Here is a 22,385-nt window from a genome sequence, read left to right as displayed (position 1 = left end):
GTTTTGATCACTAGGTTCCTTCCTGAGGTCTCACTGAGGATATGAAATAGATGCTATCCCCACTTCCAGACCTCTTCCACATAATTTATGGAGAGGTGTTACTGAGCCTTGAAGGGTACCTGTGTGATTGATCTTTATCTGCTTCTTTTTTATTTTGCTATAGTGCAAAGTAAGAGCTAGGGCGAAACAGTATAGGTAAAGATGCAGGTAATAATTAGCAATGTATTAAAAATATTTTATTTTTATTTGCTTATAATGTCATTTGAAAGCTACTTGATGATAATACAACTTTAATTTAATTCTTTATAATGCGTGTCTGTGTGTTGGGGGGGACAATACCTACGTCAACAGTAAAGTTAGAATAGAGTCATTAAATCCAGTGGTGTACCTAGTATATATGACAGCCAGTGCTAATCATTTTTTTAACAACCCCCTCCTCTATATAAAAAATATATTTGTAGTAATAATCCATGAGTCACACAATAAGGGTGCATCTAGGAATAGGCAGCATCTTAAACACTGCAGTGAGCACTAGAACACCAACACACGCATTGTAAAACTAAACAAACCAGATCCTACACAGTCAATTGATCCTGTAGTCGATCCTAACAGAAAGCCATGTCCTTTTCATACACACAGAACACAAATACACCCTCGCCCAATATGGAATAATCACAAACTAAAAATAGAAATATGTAGAAACCAGACTCTTCATACAATGCAACACCACAGAAACAGTGACACATGTCCCCTAATACTGTGCAAAATATAAAGACAGTAGATGTAAATTTGAAAAAAACTTCTACATAAGTCACCACTTTACAAATTAACAAATAGAAATAAAATAATGAGAAATATGAAAATACCATTTTATTGGACTAATCCATTTTTCAATTAGCTTTCAGAGGCCAAATCTTTCTTCAAGACAGTACAATATACAGCTGTTATGGTATCCTGTCCTGATCTGAGGAAAGGGGTTTATTCCCTCCCAAAATTGCCTTATTTCAATTTCCTATTGATAAATTTTAATCAATATAGTTACAATACTACTTGATTCTATGTAAAGCAACAAAAATATTTTTTTCTACCTTTTGTTGTTTCTGCTTTAGTCATCTTCTCTTCACTCTCTTCTTTCTATTCAGCATTTGTCCTCGCTCCCTTCCATGCAACATCTGTCCTCTCTCTTTGACCCTTCCACCCAGCCTCTACCCTCTCTCTACCCCTTCCATCTACTGTCCACCCTATCTCTGCCCTTTGCATCCACTGTTCACCCTTTCTGCCTTTTCCATTCAGTGTCTGCCCTCTCTCTGTTCCATATGGTATCTTCCGTCTTTCTATGTCCCTTCAATAAACTCTATATCCTGTGCCCTTTCTCTCCTTTGTACATGATTTATTTCAGCTTCAACCCCTCTCCATTTTTTGTCTCCACCCCTATGCTCTGGCATCTCTCTCTTCTCTCCTTCCTTCCTTCCTTCCCACTCCACCCCATGGTCTGACATCTCTATCTCCTTCCCTTCTCTCCCCCCCCTCTCCAGTATCTGCCTCCTGTCTTTCCCCTTTGGTCTAGGCCTCTCTCTTTCTCTCCATCTTTCTTCTGTGAGGAGATCATGTTGATCTTGAACACGGAATAATTCTTCAACATTCTCCATATCACTGTACTGTAGTCTGGTCCAGCAGACTGCTTTGGCACTATTACATGGGTAATAGTAAATTCATTATGCATCAGCTTTCTACACAGAATGCCACAAGTCTCTATTTCTTGTGCTGTGCTTACATCTGCCAGCGTAAGAAACTTGTGAGACAGATCCCTTGGCAATACTATACTTCGGAGCCCTTTGACCATCTGGTTCTGTATGGTTGCAGGATTTAAAGCTCTGTTTACTGGAGGAGACTGTCCAGCATACATAGTTGCATCACTCTTAAGGATCTGATCAGAGATTACATTAGACAAGGTGGTATTTTTAGGCATGGAAAAACAGGACGTGTTCTCCTCAATCTGCTCAGATGCCTTCAAATGCCCTTTAATATTCGTCTGATCTCGGGCTAAATCTTGCCTCCTGAGCTGATCTTCAAAGGAGAGCAGAGTGAGAGCCATATCGGCAGTGAGATCCGTTTTGGGCCGCATGTTGTGCAGGGCTGGACTAAGGCAAGTTGTAAGCTTCCTTCCATCGCTGACCTATCATCCATAAGTCAGCAACGGAAGGAAGCTTACAACTCGCTGCTCTTGCTTGCTTCGGGCCTTCCTCGTTGCCGGGTCCTGCCTACTTTCGGAAACAGAAAGTAGGCAGGATCCGGCAGCGAAGAAAGCCCGAAGCAAGCAAGAGCAAGTTGTAAGCTGACCTGTCTCCTATAGCGAACCCATGCTCCGGGGCGTGTGCATGCCGACTTCCCTTCTCTTCCTCCCTCAAGACGTGACTTCCGGTTTCGGAGAGAAGCGGCATGCACATGTTAGAGCCCCGGAGTATGGGTTCAAGTCGCTTGCTGGCATTAAAAACTTAAAAAAAAAAAGTCAGGCTCCTGCGATTCAGGCTGTGCCGAGTCAGCCCGGTAAATCTCTAAGCCGGTGAGAAGGGTTTTTTTTTTAAATGTTGAGCAGAAAGGCGGCAGCAGCAGCAGGATTGCGATCGAGATTACAGCCGGGCACTCATCTAAATTAGCTGGGCGGAGCGCCCGGCTGAAAGGCCCTGGGGAGAACACTGTTTGCTACAGGTAAGTAACTGTGTTTTATATGACTAGACTAAAAGAATGGTATATTGCCCACCCATGGTTAATATAGGAATTGTTATGGTTACTACTAAAGACACTTATTAGTAATGATCTTTTCTTTTATTTAGCTGTGTGAGTCCTTAGATGAACTGCAGAACTTGAATAGCAATTTGCGAAATGAAGGACAAGCATTATGGACCATCCTGGGAAAAATCACAGGACAGGTTTGTTTACATTAATGTTTTTGCCTTAGCAGGAATTTACTTCTTTTATCTGACTATGCCAACCCCGTCCCCACACTCCCAATTAGGGTAACTGATAATTTTGATTTGATTACGGATTACTTTGCAAGCTGTTTTAATAACTAAAGTTTAGAAAATCCTTTCATTATTTACTGACAAGCAGGATGAAATCAGTCACACAGCCAATTGATATCACCCAATATGGTGCTTACTCAGAGCTCAGAATGAAATAAAAAAAAGTTTGCATGTGCACAATCTTTCCTATGTATTTACACCCTTCTGCTTGTTCTTTAGTTTGCTTTTCTGCTGAGCCGATTTAATGTGTTAACTAGCTTTCTCACCCCAGCAGATGGGATGGACAGGCTGGATGGGTCATTTTGTCTATCTGCCATCATGTTTCCAAGCAAATACATTGTTTGGCCTATCAAATGCTGTTTGCCCTGGTAGATTTCAAATACTTCTTTTGCAGACACCTACCTCAAATGTTAGTGCCCCAAATTGCCCTTATAGTGTCAGAATACCATCTCCAAAATTCAGAACTTGCACTTATTGACCACCAGGTCACACTTGCTTCCATGGGAACAAAAAAAAACCTGATTAGCAAGAGACTTCAGTTAGAAGTCAAAGCACAACCCCAGGAAGTAGATTTTGCTCTGAAGAGCAGAAGGCTTGCCTGAGGATACCTCTGTCAAAGAAGCATGGTTTCTTGATGTAGATAAGATTGGGTCCTGAAAAGCCACAAGCTCTGGTGCAGTGATCTTTTGAGCCCTTATCTTTCCATGCAAAGCTGGGTCTTCTAGCCTTGAAGATCCATGCACTTTTTGTCTCAGGGTATATAAGGGGTTGCTTGTAAAGTTCTCAGACCAAGCAATAGGGTAATGACGTGTCCATGAAACTTACAAGTTATTCACCCCTAAACCCCTAAGTTCAACACACTTGGCACATCATGTCTGAAGTTTCTGTAACCCTTCCAAAAATATTCTAATGTCTGGTCATTGAAATACTGCTTTGCTGCTTCAATCACCTATGAATCACTCAAAAATTGTTGCCCTTTCAAACTCTCTTTAAGGTTTGGAAATAGAAATTGTCAGATTGGGTAACAGCTGGTGAGTAGGGTGGATGGTCTAAGCACTGAAACCCCAACTGCATCAAAACATCTATCGTTTTGTCAGCCTCTCCTTTTTCCTTTCAGTGCCTCCTTTAATCAGTGTGAGTTACAGTAGTATTCTGCATTAACTGTTTGGCCCCTTGGTAGATAGTAATTACAGCACATTCCTGATCCCAAAACACTGTGGTCATGGCCTTACCTGCTGACTTTTGGGTCTTGAATTTCTTTGGCCTTGGAGAACTTGAGCGCTGCCTTTGCATGGACTGTTGTTTTGTCTCAGGATCCTAGTGGTGTAACTATGTTTCATCAACAGTAACTAGTTGTTCCAAAATGTTGGCACAAGTTCACTGAAAATGCTCACAAACCAACTTGGAAGTGTCCATTTGATAATGTTTCTTGTCAGCATTCAAACATTAGGCCACCCACATGGTTGACAGCTTCTGCATACCCAGGTGCTTGTGGATTATTCGCCCAACATATTCCTTGGATATCTGTAGTGTATCCGCTACTGTTTTAGTTGATATTCACTGATCTGCCAAAATCAGGTCATGGACATAGTCAACAATTTAAGGAGTTGACACTGTTTTTGAGGCCTTCCAGACCTTATTCCATCTTTGAACTCAAAATCTCCATGCTGAAAGTTTGCACACCACTTCTTCACTGTGGAGTATGATGGGCATTTGTCTCTCAATGTTTGCATCATACATTTATGGATTTCCTTTGGAGTTTTCTTCTGTAGGAATAGGAACTTCATGATGGCTTGGAGTTCCACACTTGAAAATGCCACACTTTTAATTGACATAGTTCAATCAATGATCTGAAACATTATCAAAATATAGCATTATGATTCTGCAAATTGGCACTTTGCAAAATAAAATAATACTCTTTTCAGCTTCAGTAGTAAAATAATGCTCAGAATTTAGGAAGTTGGTTAGGGTGAGAATTTTTCAGCAACTCCCACTCTCCCCCCCGCTGTATTTTGAACTGAAACTTAATAATGATTATCCAGAAGTTAATTTCCATGTAGCCTAAGTCAAGTTCTGTGCAGTACAATGTACACTCAGAAAAAGCTCTGTTGTTCCCTAGAGCCATCTATTCCATGGAAACACACGGTACAGGAGTTGTTTTCTTGTGCTGAAGCGGGAATCATCCTTCTATGTAATTGCTTGTAAAAGAAGCTGTTTTCTTGCCTTGCACTTTCTTGTATCCTCCAGTAACATGGATTTTCAATAGCCCAGCTATACCAAAATGCTTTGAAGATTTCATGAAGATCTCTGTCAAGAATTTACCATGCCATTTCCTGTAAAATAGGAAATAACACAGTTTTTGGATGTTCTTCTTTCTAACAGGAGCTCATAGAGTTTATCAACCTAACCAATCTGTTCAAGAGGATATTGTCATTCAAATAGGAGTTAGTGCAGAATCAAATAATGTCAGTGCAGTGGCAAGAAAATGACCTTAAATACAATATTCAGCTAAGCCTTGGGTACAGTTACTCCATCATTCTATGATATGTTTGTTTAATTAAAGTCTTGTATACTACCCTTCAAACATCAAGGCAGTTTACAAATTTGGAAGAAGTGAAAGAGAACTTCAATAATGACAAGAATGGCAACAGAAATAGAAGAGGATAGAAAAAAATTCTCATAGCGCCAAGCAGAGCAGCAATCTGACATGTTTGACTGGAATGCCTAGGTAAACAATATGTGTGGAGGAGGGAGCAAAATTTCAAATAGGAATTTTCTGATTGCAAGTCCAAAGAAAGGGAGTTCCATAAATGGTGGAAATGAGCTTGGTCAAGTAGACAGAGGGGGCGGTTACTTGGTGAGCAGTTTCTGAATGGAGTGAATGAGAAGGTCTGTAGAGGACAAGAAAGGAGACCAGGTATAATCCAGTGTGTAAGGTTTTAAAGGCTAGAGTCAGAGGTTTGTGGTCTAAACATTCTTAATAGGAAGTAGAGGAGTCAGCTCTGTGGAAGGTAAAGCATTCAATGAATTGACTAGTACATCACGTGAGATTCTAGCCAATGGATCATATACTAGTAGTCACAGAAATATGCTAGGGAGTGATGCTTGGTTCAGAAATTGTGTACCAATTCTATATAAACTTACAATTGTAATACTGTATTCAAATGCTAAATCTTTTTTAAGAAGACAGGATAAGTTCTTAGAAAATTATTTGGATTCTACAAAGTATAAATAGAGCTTTGTTCACAAATCAATTCATGAGGCATTTGATACCTCAGCTTCCAACCCATCCATAGCTGTAGGTGCAAGATGACTAGCTTGTCTTAGGGTATCTGGCTACAAGAAAATGTGCATGAAATATTGGTGTACTCACGATAGAAAGTTAATATTTTTTGCTGAAAAGATCAAAGATACAGTCAGCCTCATTAAAGACTCCTTGCTCTGTTTTCCAAGTTTGTGCTTATACCACAGTGGAACAATCCAGTCTGTGTTAGAAAACATTCTTCTCTTTTAGAAACCAGATCCTCAAATCTTCTTTCATCCCAGAATTCCTTCATCTTTTTGAGGCATACTAGCTTAATCAACTTTCCACTGAAAATGCAGCAATTTCATCTAGATTGAGAGGGTAGAATGGCACAAGATTCATCACTCATTTAAGTTTAATTCCTTGTAGTGCCTTTGCAGCACTTCCTACACCAGTTCCATGTTTTTATTGTAGTGCTAGGTTGGTATGTAATAAAACATTTTAATGAGGGATTTAATAGGTGATAAAGACAGAGATTGCCTTTATAGTGGAGCCATGGCTTCCACAATGTGATACTCCTTTGCTATCTGAACTACATCCTTTAGGTAAATGTTTCTCAAACCTTTCAAGCCAAGTACCCCCTAAGCCTAACAGATACCAACTGAATACCCCTGCCCAAGCTCCGTACCAGATCTGTTCCTGACCCACCCAAACTCTGCCCCCGACTCCACCCCCATAATAATTGTAATAATTGTAATGCAATTTATTCCATCCATTTTTCATATACACACAATATAATCTTATTAATACATAATGGTAACCACAAAATTAAAAAAACACAAAGCGCACTGTACACCAGGGGTGTCAAACTCAATTACATAAGGGGCCAAAATCTAAAACTTAGGCTAAGTCAGGGGCCAAATTTTTTATTAAGATACTTAGGAGTCCTTTTATTAAGGTACGCTAACCAATTTACTGCATGTTAAATGTGCACCTTAATACAAGTACCCCTTAGTCTTAGTAGAAGTATAGGGTTACAAAACCAGCTCTGGCAGGATACACATTTCAAATCTGACATATTGCAATCGCAAAACAGAAAATAAAATTATTATAATTCTTTATTTATAGTTTTAATAATTGACATTCTTACAAGTCAAACAAGAAAAATACAATGTAAAATAAAATTATAATATACCAAATTGTTCAAAGTCATCTCCTTATTATTACAAAGTATAGTTAGTCCACTATATTCTGGAGGGCATAGCTAAAATAAAACTGAAATAAAACATAGGAAATTAAGTCAAATGAAATTAAAGAATAGAGGTCTGACTGCTGTTAGAACAATTCTTTTCCTGAGCTATCTTGGAAATCAGCAAAACTCATGAATTAGATACAGGCTGTTCTCTAGCCGAAATAAATTTAGACAGCTGTTGCGGTTCATATAAAACATATCTATTTTCTTTATATACCAATACGCACTTGCAGGGGTATCTTAGAGCAAAAGTTGCCCCTAAACAAACTACCTGAGGTCTCAAAATGAGAAATTGTTTCCTTCTCTTTTGGGTGGAGCGAGAAACATCTGGATACATTCTTATGGTATTAGTCAAAAAAGGAACATCTTTATATTTAAAAAACATCTTAAGCATCCATTCTCTATCAGAGTCAATAGCAAACTGTACAATTAATGTAGCTGAAACCTGAACCTCTATATCCGACCTCTCTTTGAAGTTCGTCAGATCCAAACTATCAGCAGAAACATTCTGCTGGTTAGGATTTTGAGATTTAGCTTTTGTAGGAAGGTAATAAATTTTTGAGAGAGGTGGGTATGAGGTTTCAGGCACTTTCAGAATTTCATTCAAATATCTTTTAAACATTACTAAGGCAGTTGTAGTATGAACTTTAGGAAAGTTAATAACCCGGAGATTGCATCTCCTAATAGAATTTTCCATCATTTCTTGCTTGAAGTGCAAACTAGCACTGTCTTTAGCCCAAGTTAAAGCTTGTAATTCCAAGGATTTTGTCTTAGTCTCCAATTCAGTCACTTTACTGTCTAAAGATGTTACCTTGGTCTTAAGTTCCAGATTTTCTGAAAGTACTGTAGTACATCTCGTGGAAAGTTGCTGGATTTGATTCCCTAGAAAAGATTGCATATTAGATATCACATCCCATATAGTTTCCATTGTGATAACCTTAGGCCTCTGTAAGGGAACTACTTCTGCTCCAGAGCTCCGTGCAGTGCCCAAAAGATCCAGAACCGCCTCAGTTGTAGAGAAATCTTCCTGAGTTTGCTGTGTTTCCATCACCAACTGGGAAGAAGTTAATACCTCCTCTTACCCCCCTACCAGAGTCGGTCCTCCCGCTTGGTGGGACCAGCAAGAAGGATTCCCGGGCCAGCTCATCCAAAAAGACTATCCCGTCGCACCAGAACAGCTGGGTGGACTACGCTTGTCGGAGGATAGTGTGACGCCCTCGAAGGAGAGATCTCGCGCCTCAGTTCGCGCAGTCTCTCCAGCCGTGAATATCTCCGATTGTCGCGTTCCGGAGCTGTGCTCCACAAAGGCATCCATTGGGCCTGTAGGTAAAGGAGTTTCGTCCGGTAACACCCGGACTTTAGATTTGCATTTTACCATCCGGTAACAGGAAAAAGAAACTTGTTGCAGGGCCAATGGCGTCTCTGGGAGACCATCAGGCCGCCATCTTAGTTACGCTCCGCCAGAAAATAAAATTATTACCAGCCATCTTTTTTCCTCTTTTTCTCCCACTCACATTTTTTTCAGATCACTCCTTACCATCAAAAGATGTTCTACGCGATCAAACTGGGCATTTTATTAAGAAACAGATAAACATTATTTGTGTACAATCAAAACCTCAAGCTACCACCCTGACAAAAAAGCTGAGCATATCTTTCTTTAAACTGCTACAACCAACCACCTGGCATCCTCATTCAAACCCTAAGGGGCAGTTGTCTTTAACTCAAAAATCAAGTTTTCATTAAAATTTGATTAAATCGCTTATCTATTTCTTAAGCGATGTACAAATGATAAAATAGGGTAAAAGTAAATTTGAAACAAACAATTAGAAAAGTACAAAAATGACAAAAAATAAACAGGAACAAAAGGAAAGAAGAAAGAAATACATTTCAGAATGGGATAGGAGAACAATTAAGGTAAAAATAAAGAGTTTAGAGGATAAAAGGTTGGTTGAGGAATGAAAAGGAACATTTTGATTAAATATTCTAAATTAAATGCAGCCTCAAACTTAGGGCCCGCTCATAGTTTCCAGTGTTAAGGCACATTACGTGACTGCTGTTCATTCTGTACATTTTCCATGACTATGGAAGCAGATTTTATGTAATAATAATCTGATGCCTTTCTTCTGTACCATGTTCATCTTGGCAGGAGTATATACACAGTTTTAATTGAATTTTGGGTAGTTCTACTTGTTTGCATCTATTACCTTGCTAGCTTTATATGCTTCAAGGCTTGAGATTAGAGGAGTCTTTTGTATTGTAAGCAAAGGGAAAAAAGGCCCCAAAGAGTGTTTACTATTTTAGTATTTAGTATTTTTCCTAGTTCCTCTAATATTGGCAAATGTAATGTGTAGCTCTGGCCAAATTTTCTGTAGAAATGAGATATGCCTCATGTTTCAAATTGTAACGTGTAGAATATATATGTTGTATTTTTGTTTTATGCAGGACCTTAGGGCAGTCTATGCTTTAAACAAAGGACATATCTATCTCAAAATAAAGAGGCTCCTCAGAATGCTGTGGAGAGTAGAAATTGCTAACTAATACAGGATATCTTTATTATTATTATTTTTTTTTTAAAAGGGCTTTCTAGCATGCTATAGAGAGTAGGAATTAAATTAAGAGTGCCTGTGATTCACATTTATCAGTTACCTGAACGTGAGTGGTTTGTGATGAATTTTAAGCCTTCAGTTTATAGTCCCATTTTTAATAGGAAAGAAAATAACTTTGTATAAATGGACTTATGTCAGAGATAGACTGAAGTAGCTTTCTGTGGGATTATGCTGTTCTATTTATAAAGAAAACTATACTTGATTGCTACAATAGATAGTTCCAATGTTTTTATCAGTCTGCATAGAATTTCATTGTTCATGCCAGACTGGAAGAATCTTTCATAGCTTCCTGCAGAAATCCATACAGGTATCATTTTTAGTACCTGCCACTACATAAAGCATATGTTAAGCCATAGATAAAGATTATACAACAAACCCCACCATTTACCCCTTTTAAATTGGGGTACAAAAATTGTTTACTAATTTCTTTCCTGGTGCAAGCCATGAGCCTCCTTCCCCCTTCTAAAAAAAAACAAAAACAAACCCAAAACAAAAACACAGCACAAGTAGAATTCATTTGCACAGCTTGCAAGACATTTTTTTCCAGTTGGTTGAACAGATGCAGACCCATAGGGCCATTGTGAAATGACTTTGATAGATGGTTGCTGTCTAAAAAGCTAGCATACAGCAGATTAGTGGAAGCCCAAAGAGAATCTTGTCTGCTTTGTGGAGAGTTTGGTCCAATAAGATAATTTTTTCTAATTAACCTATGGAGCACCAATATAGTAGGAGTGTTGAAGAAAATAAACTGCTTAAATATCCCAATATCAAATTTATTAGGTTCCTTTTTCTCTCTAACCTTGCAGCCAGCCTGTTCTTGTCTGTTGACTGTGAAAGTGCACAAACATTACAAAAGGGGGTGTTAATATATTTCAATATTTCTTCATGGAAGCATATGTGTTTGCTTTTGCTTCTTCGCTAGCTGTCTGTTGCATATTTTATTATTGCATATGAACCAGATAGATTAAATGTCTGCCTGGTGCTAAATGTGTCATTTAAATATTTTTCTACAAAACGTTATAAACCACATTTCTTTAAATCTTTAGAAGATGAATATACCAGGAATTTTGCGTGCACCCAAGGAGCGAAAACCAAGCAAAAAAGAAGGAGGAATGCAAAAAACAACCATACTACCGGCAGTGCTTTATAGGCAAGTTAATATAATGATGTATACATTAGCTTCTCCCTATCTATGTCTGTGTGTGAGTGTAGATAAATATTTATACACAGAAATACAGCTGATCATTTTATTTACCCATTCATTATATAATTAATGGGATATCATTGCCACTGTGTACGTAGGGTTCAATAGTCAAAGTGATTTAACTGGCCATAACCGACTCCTGGCCGGTTATATCTCTTGTGCAGGGCTTTTTGGTCATATTGATTGGCACTTAACTGGTTACTGCTAAAGTGAAAACCGGTTATTTTGTGGGTGTAGTTAAGGGCCGATATTGAGCACTTAACTACGTTAGTGAAACGACCATGTATTGTCGCTTAAATGCTAAATATTAGAACTGCATAAGATAGAGCCAGCTGCATAAATCGGGTATTCAGTACTGGAGGTCGTACATGGCCTATCATTGAATATCCAGGGATAACATCGGTGGTAACTTAAAAATAAATTTTAAAAACCCACTCACTACTGTTGAATGAATATCTACCCCATAATGTTTACCTGTACGAGGCATATTAGCTTTACTCACTTAAAGGAAAATTCTATAACTGGGTGCATACATTTACAGAATAATAGCAATTCATGATAAGTGCAGTTATACGCATAAGTGGCAGCAGGGCTACCAAGCACTATTGCATAAGGGAGCGCTACATTTCACTGCAGTTAAATGCATGGAGGGACATGGGCAGGCAGTCACACATATACTGTCAGTTACAAGCACCCCTGCTGCATACATGCAACCATGCTTATGCCATGTTGGGTATGTATAGGTGCATCAGTGCTGGGTTATGCTAGTATCCTATAATTGAATCTGTGCACTCAGATGCTCTTGTAGAATAGGCTATCACTGCACGACCTCAGGGTACCTAAACAAATGGCCCTCTTATAGATTTGCCACCTTAAAGCACTGTGGATCTTGAGACGCCTATAATAGTGACTTTATATGATTTTTGTTTAAATAGAGAACCCTTACATAGAAAAAAAGCAGACATTTTTGTAACATTTATAAAAAAAATAAACACAGCCTTCTACTCCTACGTAGACAAACTTTTTTATTCCTTTATTTGGATAGCTGTCTTCTGCTTCCTAGCAATCCAGCCCTCTTTTCCTCCTGTCTATTTCACAACCAAGATAATAGTTGGGTACAAATGTGGTCTTGGGGCATGATACTTTGTACCCAGGGACCGTCAAGGCTAGCTGACAAATATTTGTCCCCTTTAATTCACACTTTCTTGGCTTTTCGTAAACAGGCCTACAGTTTTAGGAACGTTATCTTGTTTTTAATTTCATATTGGGCTTTAAAAAGTTTTATAAAGTGAATAGAATCCATGCGATGAAGACCAGGTAATTCCTTCCATAAAAAAAGACATGATCCAGAAATGTTGCTTTTTTAATCTAATATTTATGGTAATATCCAAATAAATAATTTGTCATAGAGCTGATCAGAGTCAATCTTATTTCATTATCGTGAATTCTTATGTGGTTGACTTTTATCCAAATCTCATCTTTATATTAAGAACCAATTTAAAAGCCTATAGTATAGTAACACCATAGGAAACAAGAAGGACAAAATGGCACAAATATATCTGAAATTTTATTTAGTGTTTGATTGGGATTAAAATCATGATTGCAGCTCCAATCTGTCATCTTTGAATAAACAAATTCTATAGGTTCCTCCAGACCGGCACAGATGAATGGGTTTACGCACCTCTACCAGCAGGTGGAGACTGAGAACAAATGACTTCAGTGATAAGTATAAGTGGGCTGTTTAGTCCCCATAGAGTTAGTCTCTTCTCAGTCTCTAGCAGGCGGAAGTGGTAAGTCTGTGCAGTCCCAGTCTATGTAGGCCTGGTTAAAAAAAAAAAAATCTGCCATCCCAGTACTAATTCCAGTGTATGACTGGACGGAGGCAGGGGCTCATGAGGATTTCTTCTTAACCTCAGGGGTGTTACACTCAGGTGGTCGAGTCCCTCTCCCCTTTCCCTACCTCCCCAATTTCTTAGAGATGCCTCTGCTGTTGCTGTCTGCCTTATTGCTCTGACACCAGCTTAGAGAGTCTTTGGGGTTTACCCTTTGATTTTAGTGAAAAAAGAAGTGCATGATTCATGAGGACACCTGTGTGTGTGTGCTGTGCTCAGCCCTTGTTACAAAACCCTCAAAACAAACAGAGAAAGTGAGCCACGTGATTTACTTTGAGCCTTAGGGCCGGCTCTCCCTAATGGTTGTTGTTTATTTCTTTGCGCAGCAATGAGCAGTGAGTAGTTCCGGCGGTGTTCAGACTGCTTCCGTCGAGGAATGGAAGCGTCCAGTGTCTGCACGTTTTGTGCAGTGTTGGAGGCTGTTGGTCGGTCAGAGTCTGAGACTGCTCTGGGGGGTGGGGTTTTCTCTAACTACTGGGAAGCTCTTACCACCTTGACTGCTGGAAACTCAGGTGATTCCCTTTTCGCTGTGTCGGACAGAAAGCATGTGTATTCCCTTTCAGCCATGGCTGTGGCAAACTGTGGGGATTCCTTTTCCACCGAGGTTGTAGGTAGTTGCAGGGATTCCCCTAGTGCCACGGTGGCAGGGCAGTTTGAAATGGCTTCTTTTGTTTTGGCGGGAATGGCCACTGTTTGGCAATGGCTTCTGGCTCAGTATTGGATTGGGGTCCAATACTAAACCATAACCTTCCTCTGCTGCATGGGTACAGGTTTCCATTTCAGTGGTGGTTCCCTTGGTAGGGTTGTCCCCAGATTTTATATTGACTATGTACAAAGCTTTCTTCAGAGGTCTTTCCTAGTTTGGGGGGACAGACAGGGGTCTCTGCTATTGCTCTGGTGTCTCACACTTCCCCGTCTTCCACCTCTCAAATGACAGCATTTGTCCTGGGAGAAGGATATTGTTTAGATGAAGACATGGAGTCTGGAGAAGATCAGGAGTCCTCTGGAGGTCTCCCTTGGGGGATATCGGAGTCAGGGATGCCTGAGGGTTGAATGGGTGATCCACCATTGGGGGAAGATTCCTCAGTAATACATATTTTTCACAGAGAGGAACTCCAAGAGCTCATTGATTAGGTGACATCAGTGTTGCATTGACAAGAAGCCCAAGGAGGCTCTTTGCATGGTGGATCCACTCCTTCAGAGTATTCATAGAGTTCCAAGTCCTTGCCTATTCATTAGGATATCAGGGATGTGAGTCCGGCGCAGTGGAAATTCCTGGACCATCTCTTTCGGGTGGCTAGATCCATGGTGCGCTTGTATTTTATCCCTGAGTCAGACAAAGACACCTAGTGGCCCCCTTGGTGGTGGATGTGATGGTTTCAGTTATTGCAAAGAAGAATACAGTTCCTGTGATGGCAACTCAGTTCTTAAGGATTTGCAAGATTGTTGGATCAAATCCTTACTGAAGTAGAGTTTCAAAGTGTCCACTCTCTCAGTTCAGGCTGTTACTTGTGGAGGCTTGGTGGTGAGATCTTGCTTCTGGTAGACAGAGCACGTGTTAGATAGGGACTCTGAGGACTGGGCTCTAGTGAATCAAGAGCTAGCAAAGATAGAGATGGAGCCTTCGTATCATTTGGATGCGATACATGACCTTCTCTGTTCTTTGACAAAGAGCATGACATTAGAAGTTGCTGCCAGGAGGATCTTGTGCCTTCGTGGCTGGTTGGTGGACTCCATTTCTTAGTATAAGCTCATTCGATTTCTCTTCAATGGCTCCTTTCTGTTTGGGGAAGAGTTGGATATGTTTGGGTGATTCAGTTACTGGAGGACAAGCCTTTGCTGGCTGGTAGAGGTTCAGCGATAAGAGGAGGCCCTTGTGAGATACATCATTATAGGCCTGGTCGAGGGACCTTAGGCTCGAGAGGTCATTTTTTTTTTCAGTGTATACAGACCTTTTGGGGTGGCCACCATGGAGGCTGTGATTCGGCTGGTGTCTCCTTCAGTACCTGCCGCCCTTACATAAGAACATAAGCAATGCCTCCACTGGGTCAGACCCGAGGTCCATCATGCCCAGCAGTCCGCTCACGCGGCGGCCCAACAGGTCCAGGACCTGCGCAGTAGCTCCCTATCTATACCCCTCTATCCCTTTTTCCAGCAGGAATTTGTCCAATCCTTTCTTGAAATCCGGTACCGTACTCTGTCCCAGTGAATGTGTTTGAGTCCTTTCCCCCGTTCCAGTCTGCGTGAGGCTTCAGGAGTTTTATTGGGGGTGGACCCAAATAACTTCAGATCAGTGGGTGTTAAGAGGTGATTCACAACAGATACGCCTTGAGGTTTGCTTGTCCTCTGGCGGATGTTTAGCTCAAAGTACCCTTTTTGAGCTTCCTGGAAGCGGGAGGTTGTGTGACACTCTGCAGAAGTTGATTGACCTCAAAGTGGTGGTTCCTGTTCCTATGGACGAGTTGAGGATTGGCCATTAATTCCATTTACTTTGTGGTTCCCAAGAAGGAAGGGTCTTTTCATTCCATTCTGGATCTCAAGGGGGTGAACTGGGTTCTCATGTGCTGTCCTTTCGTATGGAGACTTTGCAGTCTGTGATTCTGGCAGTATGGCCAAGGAGTTCCTCACATCTCTCGATTTGATGGAGGCATACCTGCACATCCCGATTCAGGAAGCTCATCAGCGTTTCTTTCACTTCGCTGTTTTGGGAAAGCATTATCAGTTTTGTGCATTTCCATTTGATCTAGTAACAGCTCCCTGGACTTTCTCCAAAGTGGTGGCGGTGGCAGCGCTGCACCAGGAGGGGATTCTGTTACATCCGTACTTTGATGACTGGGTTGGCATAGGCAAAATCTTACAAAGAGAGTGTAGTGGCCATGAATCGGGTCATCCAGCTGCTCCAGTCATTAGACTGTGTAATCAACCTTTCCAAGAGTTGACTGGCTCCCTTGCAGCATTTGGAGTGCCTAGAGGTTCAGTTCAACACAAGATTGGGGAAGGTATTCCTGCCGGAGTGCAGAAGCTTCAGGGACAGATCCATTCTCGTTGGGGTTCATGGCTGCGGCCTTGGAGGTGGTGCAGTAGGTTCTTCCTTCTGGCTCGGTCTCCGCAGTCCCACTCCTTTGATTCTCCCTTCGGTGGTTGACTTGTCACAGTCTATGGTGGTGGCTATGGTTGGAGAATTTGATCAAGGGGGTGAGACTCAAGGCCATGGCAGTGAACAGTTCTTATAATGGATGCCAGATTCAATGGTTGGGGAGCATAGTGCCTGGGTTGATCAGCCCAGGGGTTGTGGTCACCTGAGGAAGTGAGTTGGTCAATAAATCATTTAGAGATGAGAGCCATTCATCTACCCTTGTCTGCCTTTCACAGCCTGTTGGCACAAAAAGCTGTTCAAGTCCTGTCAGACAATGTGACGGCAGTAGCATATGTGAATTGACAAGAGGAACCAACAGCCGGTTGGTCACGCAGGAGATGACCTTGTTGCTGGAGTGGGCAGATGCTCATATTCAGGACCTCTTGGCATCTCATATCGCTAGAATGGACAACATTCAAGCAGATTATCTCAATTGCCATATTTTGGACCCAGGAGAGTGATGTCTGAGCTCCAAGGCCTTCAATCTCATAGTTCAAATGTGGGGTCTGTTGGTGATGGATCTGATGCCCACTTTTCATAATTCTATGGTTCTACGGCTGCCTTATAGGCAGGGTTCTTCTTCGTATCTCTCATGATCTTGGCCTGATAAGTTGGTGGCACTGGATTGGCCCTGTTGGCTGTGGTATGAGGATCTAGTTCATCTTCAAGTGGCTGATCCTCTGCGCCTTCCTGTCTCAAGATTCCCTATTGTTTCAGGAGCCCATTCGTTTTTTAGATCCATCTTCCTTATGGCTAGCCTTTTGAGAGGGCACGGTTGACCAAAAGAGTTTACTCTGGCCTGGTGGTTTTGACCATGTTGAGCTCTAGGAAATTGTCTGCATCTCTTTGAGAAATGGTGTGTTTGCATGCTGTAGTACCCCTTCAGGCGTCTTTGCCTCAGGTTTTGGAATTCCTTCTGGATGGTCCAGAGAAGAGTCTTGCTTGGTCATCCTTGAGAGTGTAGGCAGATTGGCTTCATTCAGGGGAGATGCCTAACGGTTCACCCAGATGTTCATTTTTTGTGGGTGGGATGCCTTCTGCATGCTATATATACTCCAGTGCCCTCCTGTGATCTCAGTATGGTCTTGTCAATCTTTGAGCCTTTGGGAACCTGTTCTCTAAAAGATCTCTGTCTGAAGAGTCTTTATTGTAGCCATTACATTTGTGCAGCATTTATGGGAGCTGCAGGCCTTTTCTTGTCAGTCTCCCTTTCTTGAGTTTTCAAGAGAGTGGGTGGTGCTGCACACTGTCCCCTCCTTTCTGCCCAAGGTTGTCACACCTTTTCTTTCTTTTTCTTTTTTTTCACATTGAAGTTTTATTAAATTGTAAATAAAGCAATACAATAAATAGTTCCAACATAAGGAACACATTCCTGAAACTTCCAAATTAGTATAACAGTCAAGCATTACATTATTCTCAGAAATTTCAACATAGCTAACCCTCCTCTCTTCCCAACTCCCCCTCCCCCCTCATATTATACTCCCCAACAAATAAATACCATTCTTGTAGAGTACCACATTGTTTCTTCAAGACTCTCTACTTTCTACTGTAGAATCTTCCCTCCCCCCCCCGTTCCTTCCCATCTACTATTTTCTCCTTCATCTCTTAACTTGAGCTTGTCCATAATAATAATCCAGGTCCATTGTTGTTTCTCAGAATATCCTTTGTGTTGTGCTACCCCAATCTCCATAATGGATATTTTCTGTAGTCTAGCTTTCCAAGCTTCCAAAGTAGTTGACAATCTACTTTTCCAGTGCCGGACAATTAAACATATTGCTCCCGCCAGTCCCAACCTTAACAATCAGCTCTGCCATTTGAATTCTCTCTCATTACACAGGTCTAAAAGGCAGCATTGTTGAGAGATAGACACTGGAGTTTGCAATAGATTTGAAAAATATGCTACCACCGCACTCCAAAATGGATGAAATTCCAAACAGTCTCACCAAATATGTAAGAATGACCTCTCCTGAGTCCCACATCTCCAATAAGTGTTCAAAATAGTAGGGAACATATGTTTTGAATGGCTGGGTGTCAAATACCACCTAGATATAACTTTTTAGGCGTTTTACCTGCCTTTTACCCGATTCTTCCCTAGAAAAAGTACATCCCAATTCTTGTTCCCAATTCTCTATATAAGAGTATTTTCTCTAATATGCCCCTTGTAAGTATCAATATAGTACAGATATTGGCTGAGGTACCCATCCAAATAGTAGCCAAAGATTCTCAACATGTTCATCAATCACTGGGGAATGTCCCTCCCAACTTTGCACATGTATAAAATGTCTTAATTTGCATATGTGCCAGGAAGTCCCCCACTGTCTGTCCCTCAGCTCCTGAAAAATAATCTGATTACCCTGTAGTAAATCTTGCAATAATTTAACCCCTAATTATTTTCATCTATCAAATGTTCCTCTTATTAATCCACCTCTAATCTTGACTCTTCTCTAATGGGTGCTAGAGTAGATACAATTCCCTTCCTCTGCCCTTTCTTCCAAACAGGGTTCCAGATGCATTTACTAGATGCCTTTTAAAAGGATTGGTTATCCCTCTTAATCTATCTTTCAATGAGGTGGAAGTCCATAACCAATATTTCAGCGCTAAAGGTCCAATGAAAAACTGTTTTATCTGAATTCCTAAATTGGTCTCTGCTATGGTCCAATTTAACAGCAATTGCAACTGAGCATTCTAATAATATCAGAGCAAATTAGGAGCCACTCTCCTTCCTTCTTCTCTTGCCCCCCCCCCCAAAAAAAAAAAAAAGTCTCAGGGCCAACTTCAAGGGTTCCCCCTCCAAATAAACCAAGGAATTCACCAAGTAAAAGTTGTAACACTTTTTTAGGGACCTGTATAGTTAAAGTTTTGAACAAAAACAATAGGCACGATAGGACATTCATTTTTAGAACTGCTATCCTCCCCCACCAGGAAAGCCAAAGCCCATGCCATTTTTGAAGGTCTAGCCATATTACATTACATTACATTAGGGATTTCTATTCCGCCATATCTGTTGTTATTATTTGGGAGTAGCTAAATTCATACAACTGATTAAAATCCCTAGGAAGTTGGATACCCAAATATTGTATATTTTGTTTTACCAATTTAAAAGGAAAGAGGTGAACCAAATTCTACTTCTCTTCCTGAGCGGGAGTAACTTCTAGTAGCTCGGGCTTATCCATATTGACCTTTAAATCTGTTAGAGTTTAATAAGCATTTAAAAAAGCCCAACTGCACCAGCAGGAACAAACTTAGGTCTTGAACATATAACAAAATATTGTCTGCAAAAAGTTATATTTTATGTTCCATGACCCCCACCTGAATTCCCCGAATGTCCAGATGTTCTCTAATATGCTGCCAAAGGCGCTATATAAATCGCAAAAAGTAGGGGTGAAAGGAAACACCCCTGTCTAGTTCCTCACACATTTTGGAAAAAATCTGTATGGGAGCCATTAGCCTTCAGGCATGCTTTGGGTAAAGTAGAAAAAGCTTTAACCCATGAACAGAACATGTCCCCCAATCCCAACTGACCCATGACTGCCCAGAGGAACTCCCAGCTCACCCTGTCAAATGCCTTTTTGGCATCAACGGCCAACAATGCAATCTTATCTTGGGTCTGACAGGAGCTCCAAAATAAGTGCAGCATCCTACAGATATTATCCCCTACTTGCCTCCTATGTATAAATTCCGATTGGTCAACATGGATAAATCCCAGCAATATCCTCTCCAGCAGCAATGCCAAGGCTTTGGCTATGATCTGGCATCTATATTTAAACACGAGGTGGGTCTAGAAGCACCCTAGGGGGTCCTTCCCCGGCTTCAAAAGTACTGAGATTTCCACTTCCCTCATGGACACCTGAAGGGATACCCCCTCACTTACTCTATTCAGCACTCTCACCAATAAAGGGCCCAACTCAACCACAAACTGTTTATAATATTTTCCTGTATACCTGTCCAAACCCGGAGACTTCTCCTGCTTCAACGCTTTAATAACTCCCTGTACCTGCCCCAATGATATAGGATCACTTAATTTATCACGTTCTTCCTGTTGCAACCTAGGAAGGTGTAGTGTATGCAAAAAATTCTCAGTATCTAACCTAGAATCCTCTACACCTTTCTGATAAAGCTGTTCATAATACTGTACAAATGACTGTTGTATATCTCTGTCTGTGTAATGTATATTTCCTGTGGCATCCCTAATCTTCAGTATAATGGTCTAAACCCACCAAGTTTTAAGAAATCTAGTCAACAATGCACTGTACTTATTCACACAGATTTTGTTTTAATTTGGACCTCATGTTATCTATTTCCTCTAATTGGAATGCTTAAAGTTCAGAGCTTACCTGTTGGAGCTGTCTACCAATCTGTGGATCCAAAGTATCTTTATGCTGAAGTTCAAGAGCTAACAATTTTTTTTTCTTTATTTATTTGCACTTTTCAAAAATATACAACATATCAGAGGTATATCAAACAGAAATCCAAAAATTACACACAAAACAAACCCTCTCACCTGCCAAAAGCTCAAAAATACAAACTGTTGTACTGTATCACTTCAGTACAATGCATCAGAATACAACCAAAAGAACCAAACCCCCCTCCCCTTTACCACCCCAGGTTCAAGTTATACAAAGAAAAAACACGAGAAGATGATTGCAATGAAGAAAAAGAAAACTAAACAAGAATCATGTTATAGAGTCACGCCAGCGAATATATGGATCCCACACCTTTAAAAAGGGAGTAAGTCGATTATGCAGCAAAGCAGTCAGTTTAGACATACAATAAATAAAAGTCACTTTACGCAATAGAAACATTCGACCCGGGGGATAAGCCTGTTTCCAATTTGCAGCCAATAAAAGTCGAGCAGCCGTAAATATAAAACATGCAAGTTTATATGCTTTAGCAGGTAACATAGCTAATGGAAGATGTAAAAGAGCACTACCCAAGAGCTAACAATTTTTCACGTAAAACTAATGAATGTTTTGCTTTCTCTTTTCTTGCAGGCTCCCTACTTAATCAGGGCACCCCATATCACAACTTTTAAAGCATCCCAAAGAATTATATCACTTACCTTCCCAGTGTCGTCGTTATCCATAAAGGATGCAATTGTGGCCCTAATCTCTCCATCAATACAAGGGTCCCCCAACAAGGATTTGTTCAATTTCCAATAATACCTGCCCCTTGCATCTCTCCCCTTGTGTAAGTAATCCATACAGGCACATGACCTGAAATCTGAATATGCTCTAATTCTGCCCTTCCAATTGTTCCCTATATATTCTGATGGACCCACACCCCATATACCTGTGTGTGAGTCTGACTAGCAAGAGGGAAATATGTATAGTTTTTCTATAACCCATACATTAACCTCCTGCATCCTACTGACTCCAAGTTCTTCATAAGATTCAGCAAGGCCCTCCGGTGTCATTTAGCATTCTCACCCTCTCCTTTAGAATGATCCAACCTACCATTGGGAATAACATTAAAATCTCCCCCCTAGCATACCAAACCCCCAGTGTGTTTTATCAGCCCCCATATAATGTGGAATAAAAGGCCACTTGTCCAGAGTTCAGCGCATACTTATAATGGTGAATTATTGACCTGAAACACACCCCTAATGGCTAAACACTATCCCACCCTTTCCCTGTATGTCTAATTAACTACTAGACCCACTCTTTTTTTAAATTAGAATAGCCACTCCTTCAGCTTTTTGATTCCCCCCTTTATAATGCACCAATACTTTTTTATTTATTTAAATATTTCTAACCCGCATATCCCACAATTCTAAGTGGGTAACAACTTTCCATACATAATAAAATAGAAATAAAACATACAAACATACATCTGAACACATAAAACATACCTGTTCAAAGTAATTTGTTAAAAAAAAAAAAATGCAAGTCTCATACTCTCAGATGAGTCTCCTGTAAGAGACATATATCCCAATGAAGACTGGATATTTATTTTAATACAATACTCCTGTTATCCAGATTGTTTAATCCATTCACAATCTAAGAGCCAATAGTTAGAACCTTCCCAACCC

The 22,385-nt window shown here is 40.5% G+C and overlaps 1 protein-coding gene across 1 annotated transcript in view; it reads left to right on the top strand.

Annotated features, from left to right (window-relative positions):
* Window positions 1-22,385, top strand: part of PHF14 (PHD finger protein 14) — a 677,625-nt gene that overhangs the window by 221,139 nt on the left and 434,101 nt on the right. Inside the window, 2 exon segments of the mRNA XM_033931008.1 lie at window positions 2,835-2,930; window positions 11,172-11,275. Of these exon segments, the coding sequence (XP_033786899.1) occupies window positions 2,835-2,930; window positions 11,172-11,275 (200 nt within the window).

The sequence above is a fragment of the Geotrypetes seraphini genome, chromosome 2 (assembly GCF_902459505.1).
Source record: "Geotrypetes seraphini chromosome 2, aGeoSer1.1, whole genome shotgun sequence".
Lineage (NCBI taxonomy): Eukaryota > Metazoa > Chordata > Amphibia > Gymnophiona > Dermophiidae > Geotrypetes > Geotrypetes seraphini.
The sequence above is the reverse complement of the archived record's forward strand: the minus strand, read 5'-3'. Positions and strand labels throughout refer to the sequence as shown.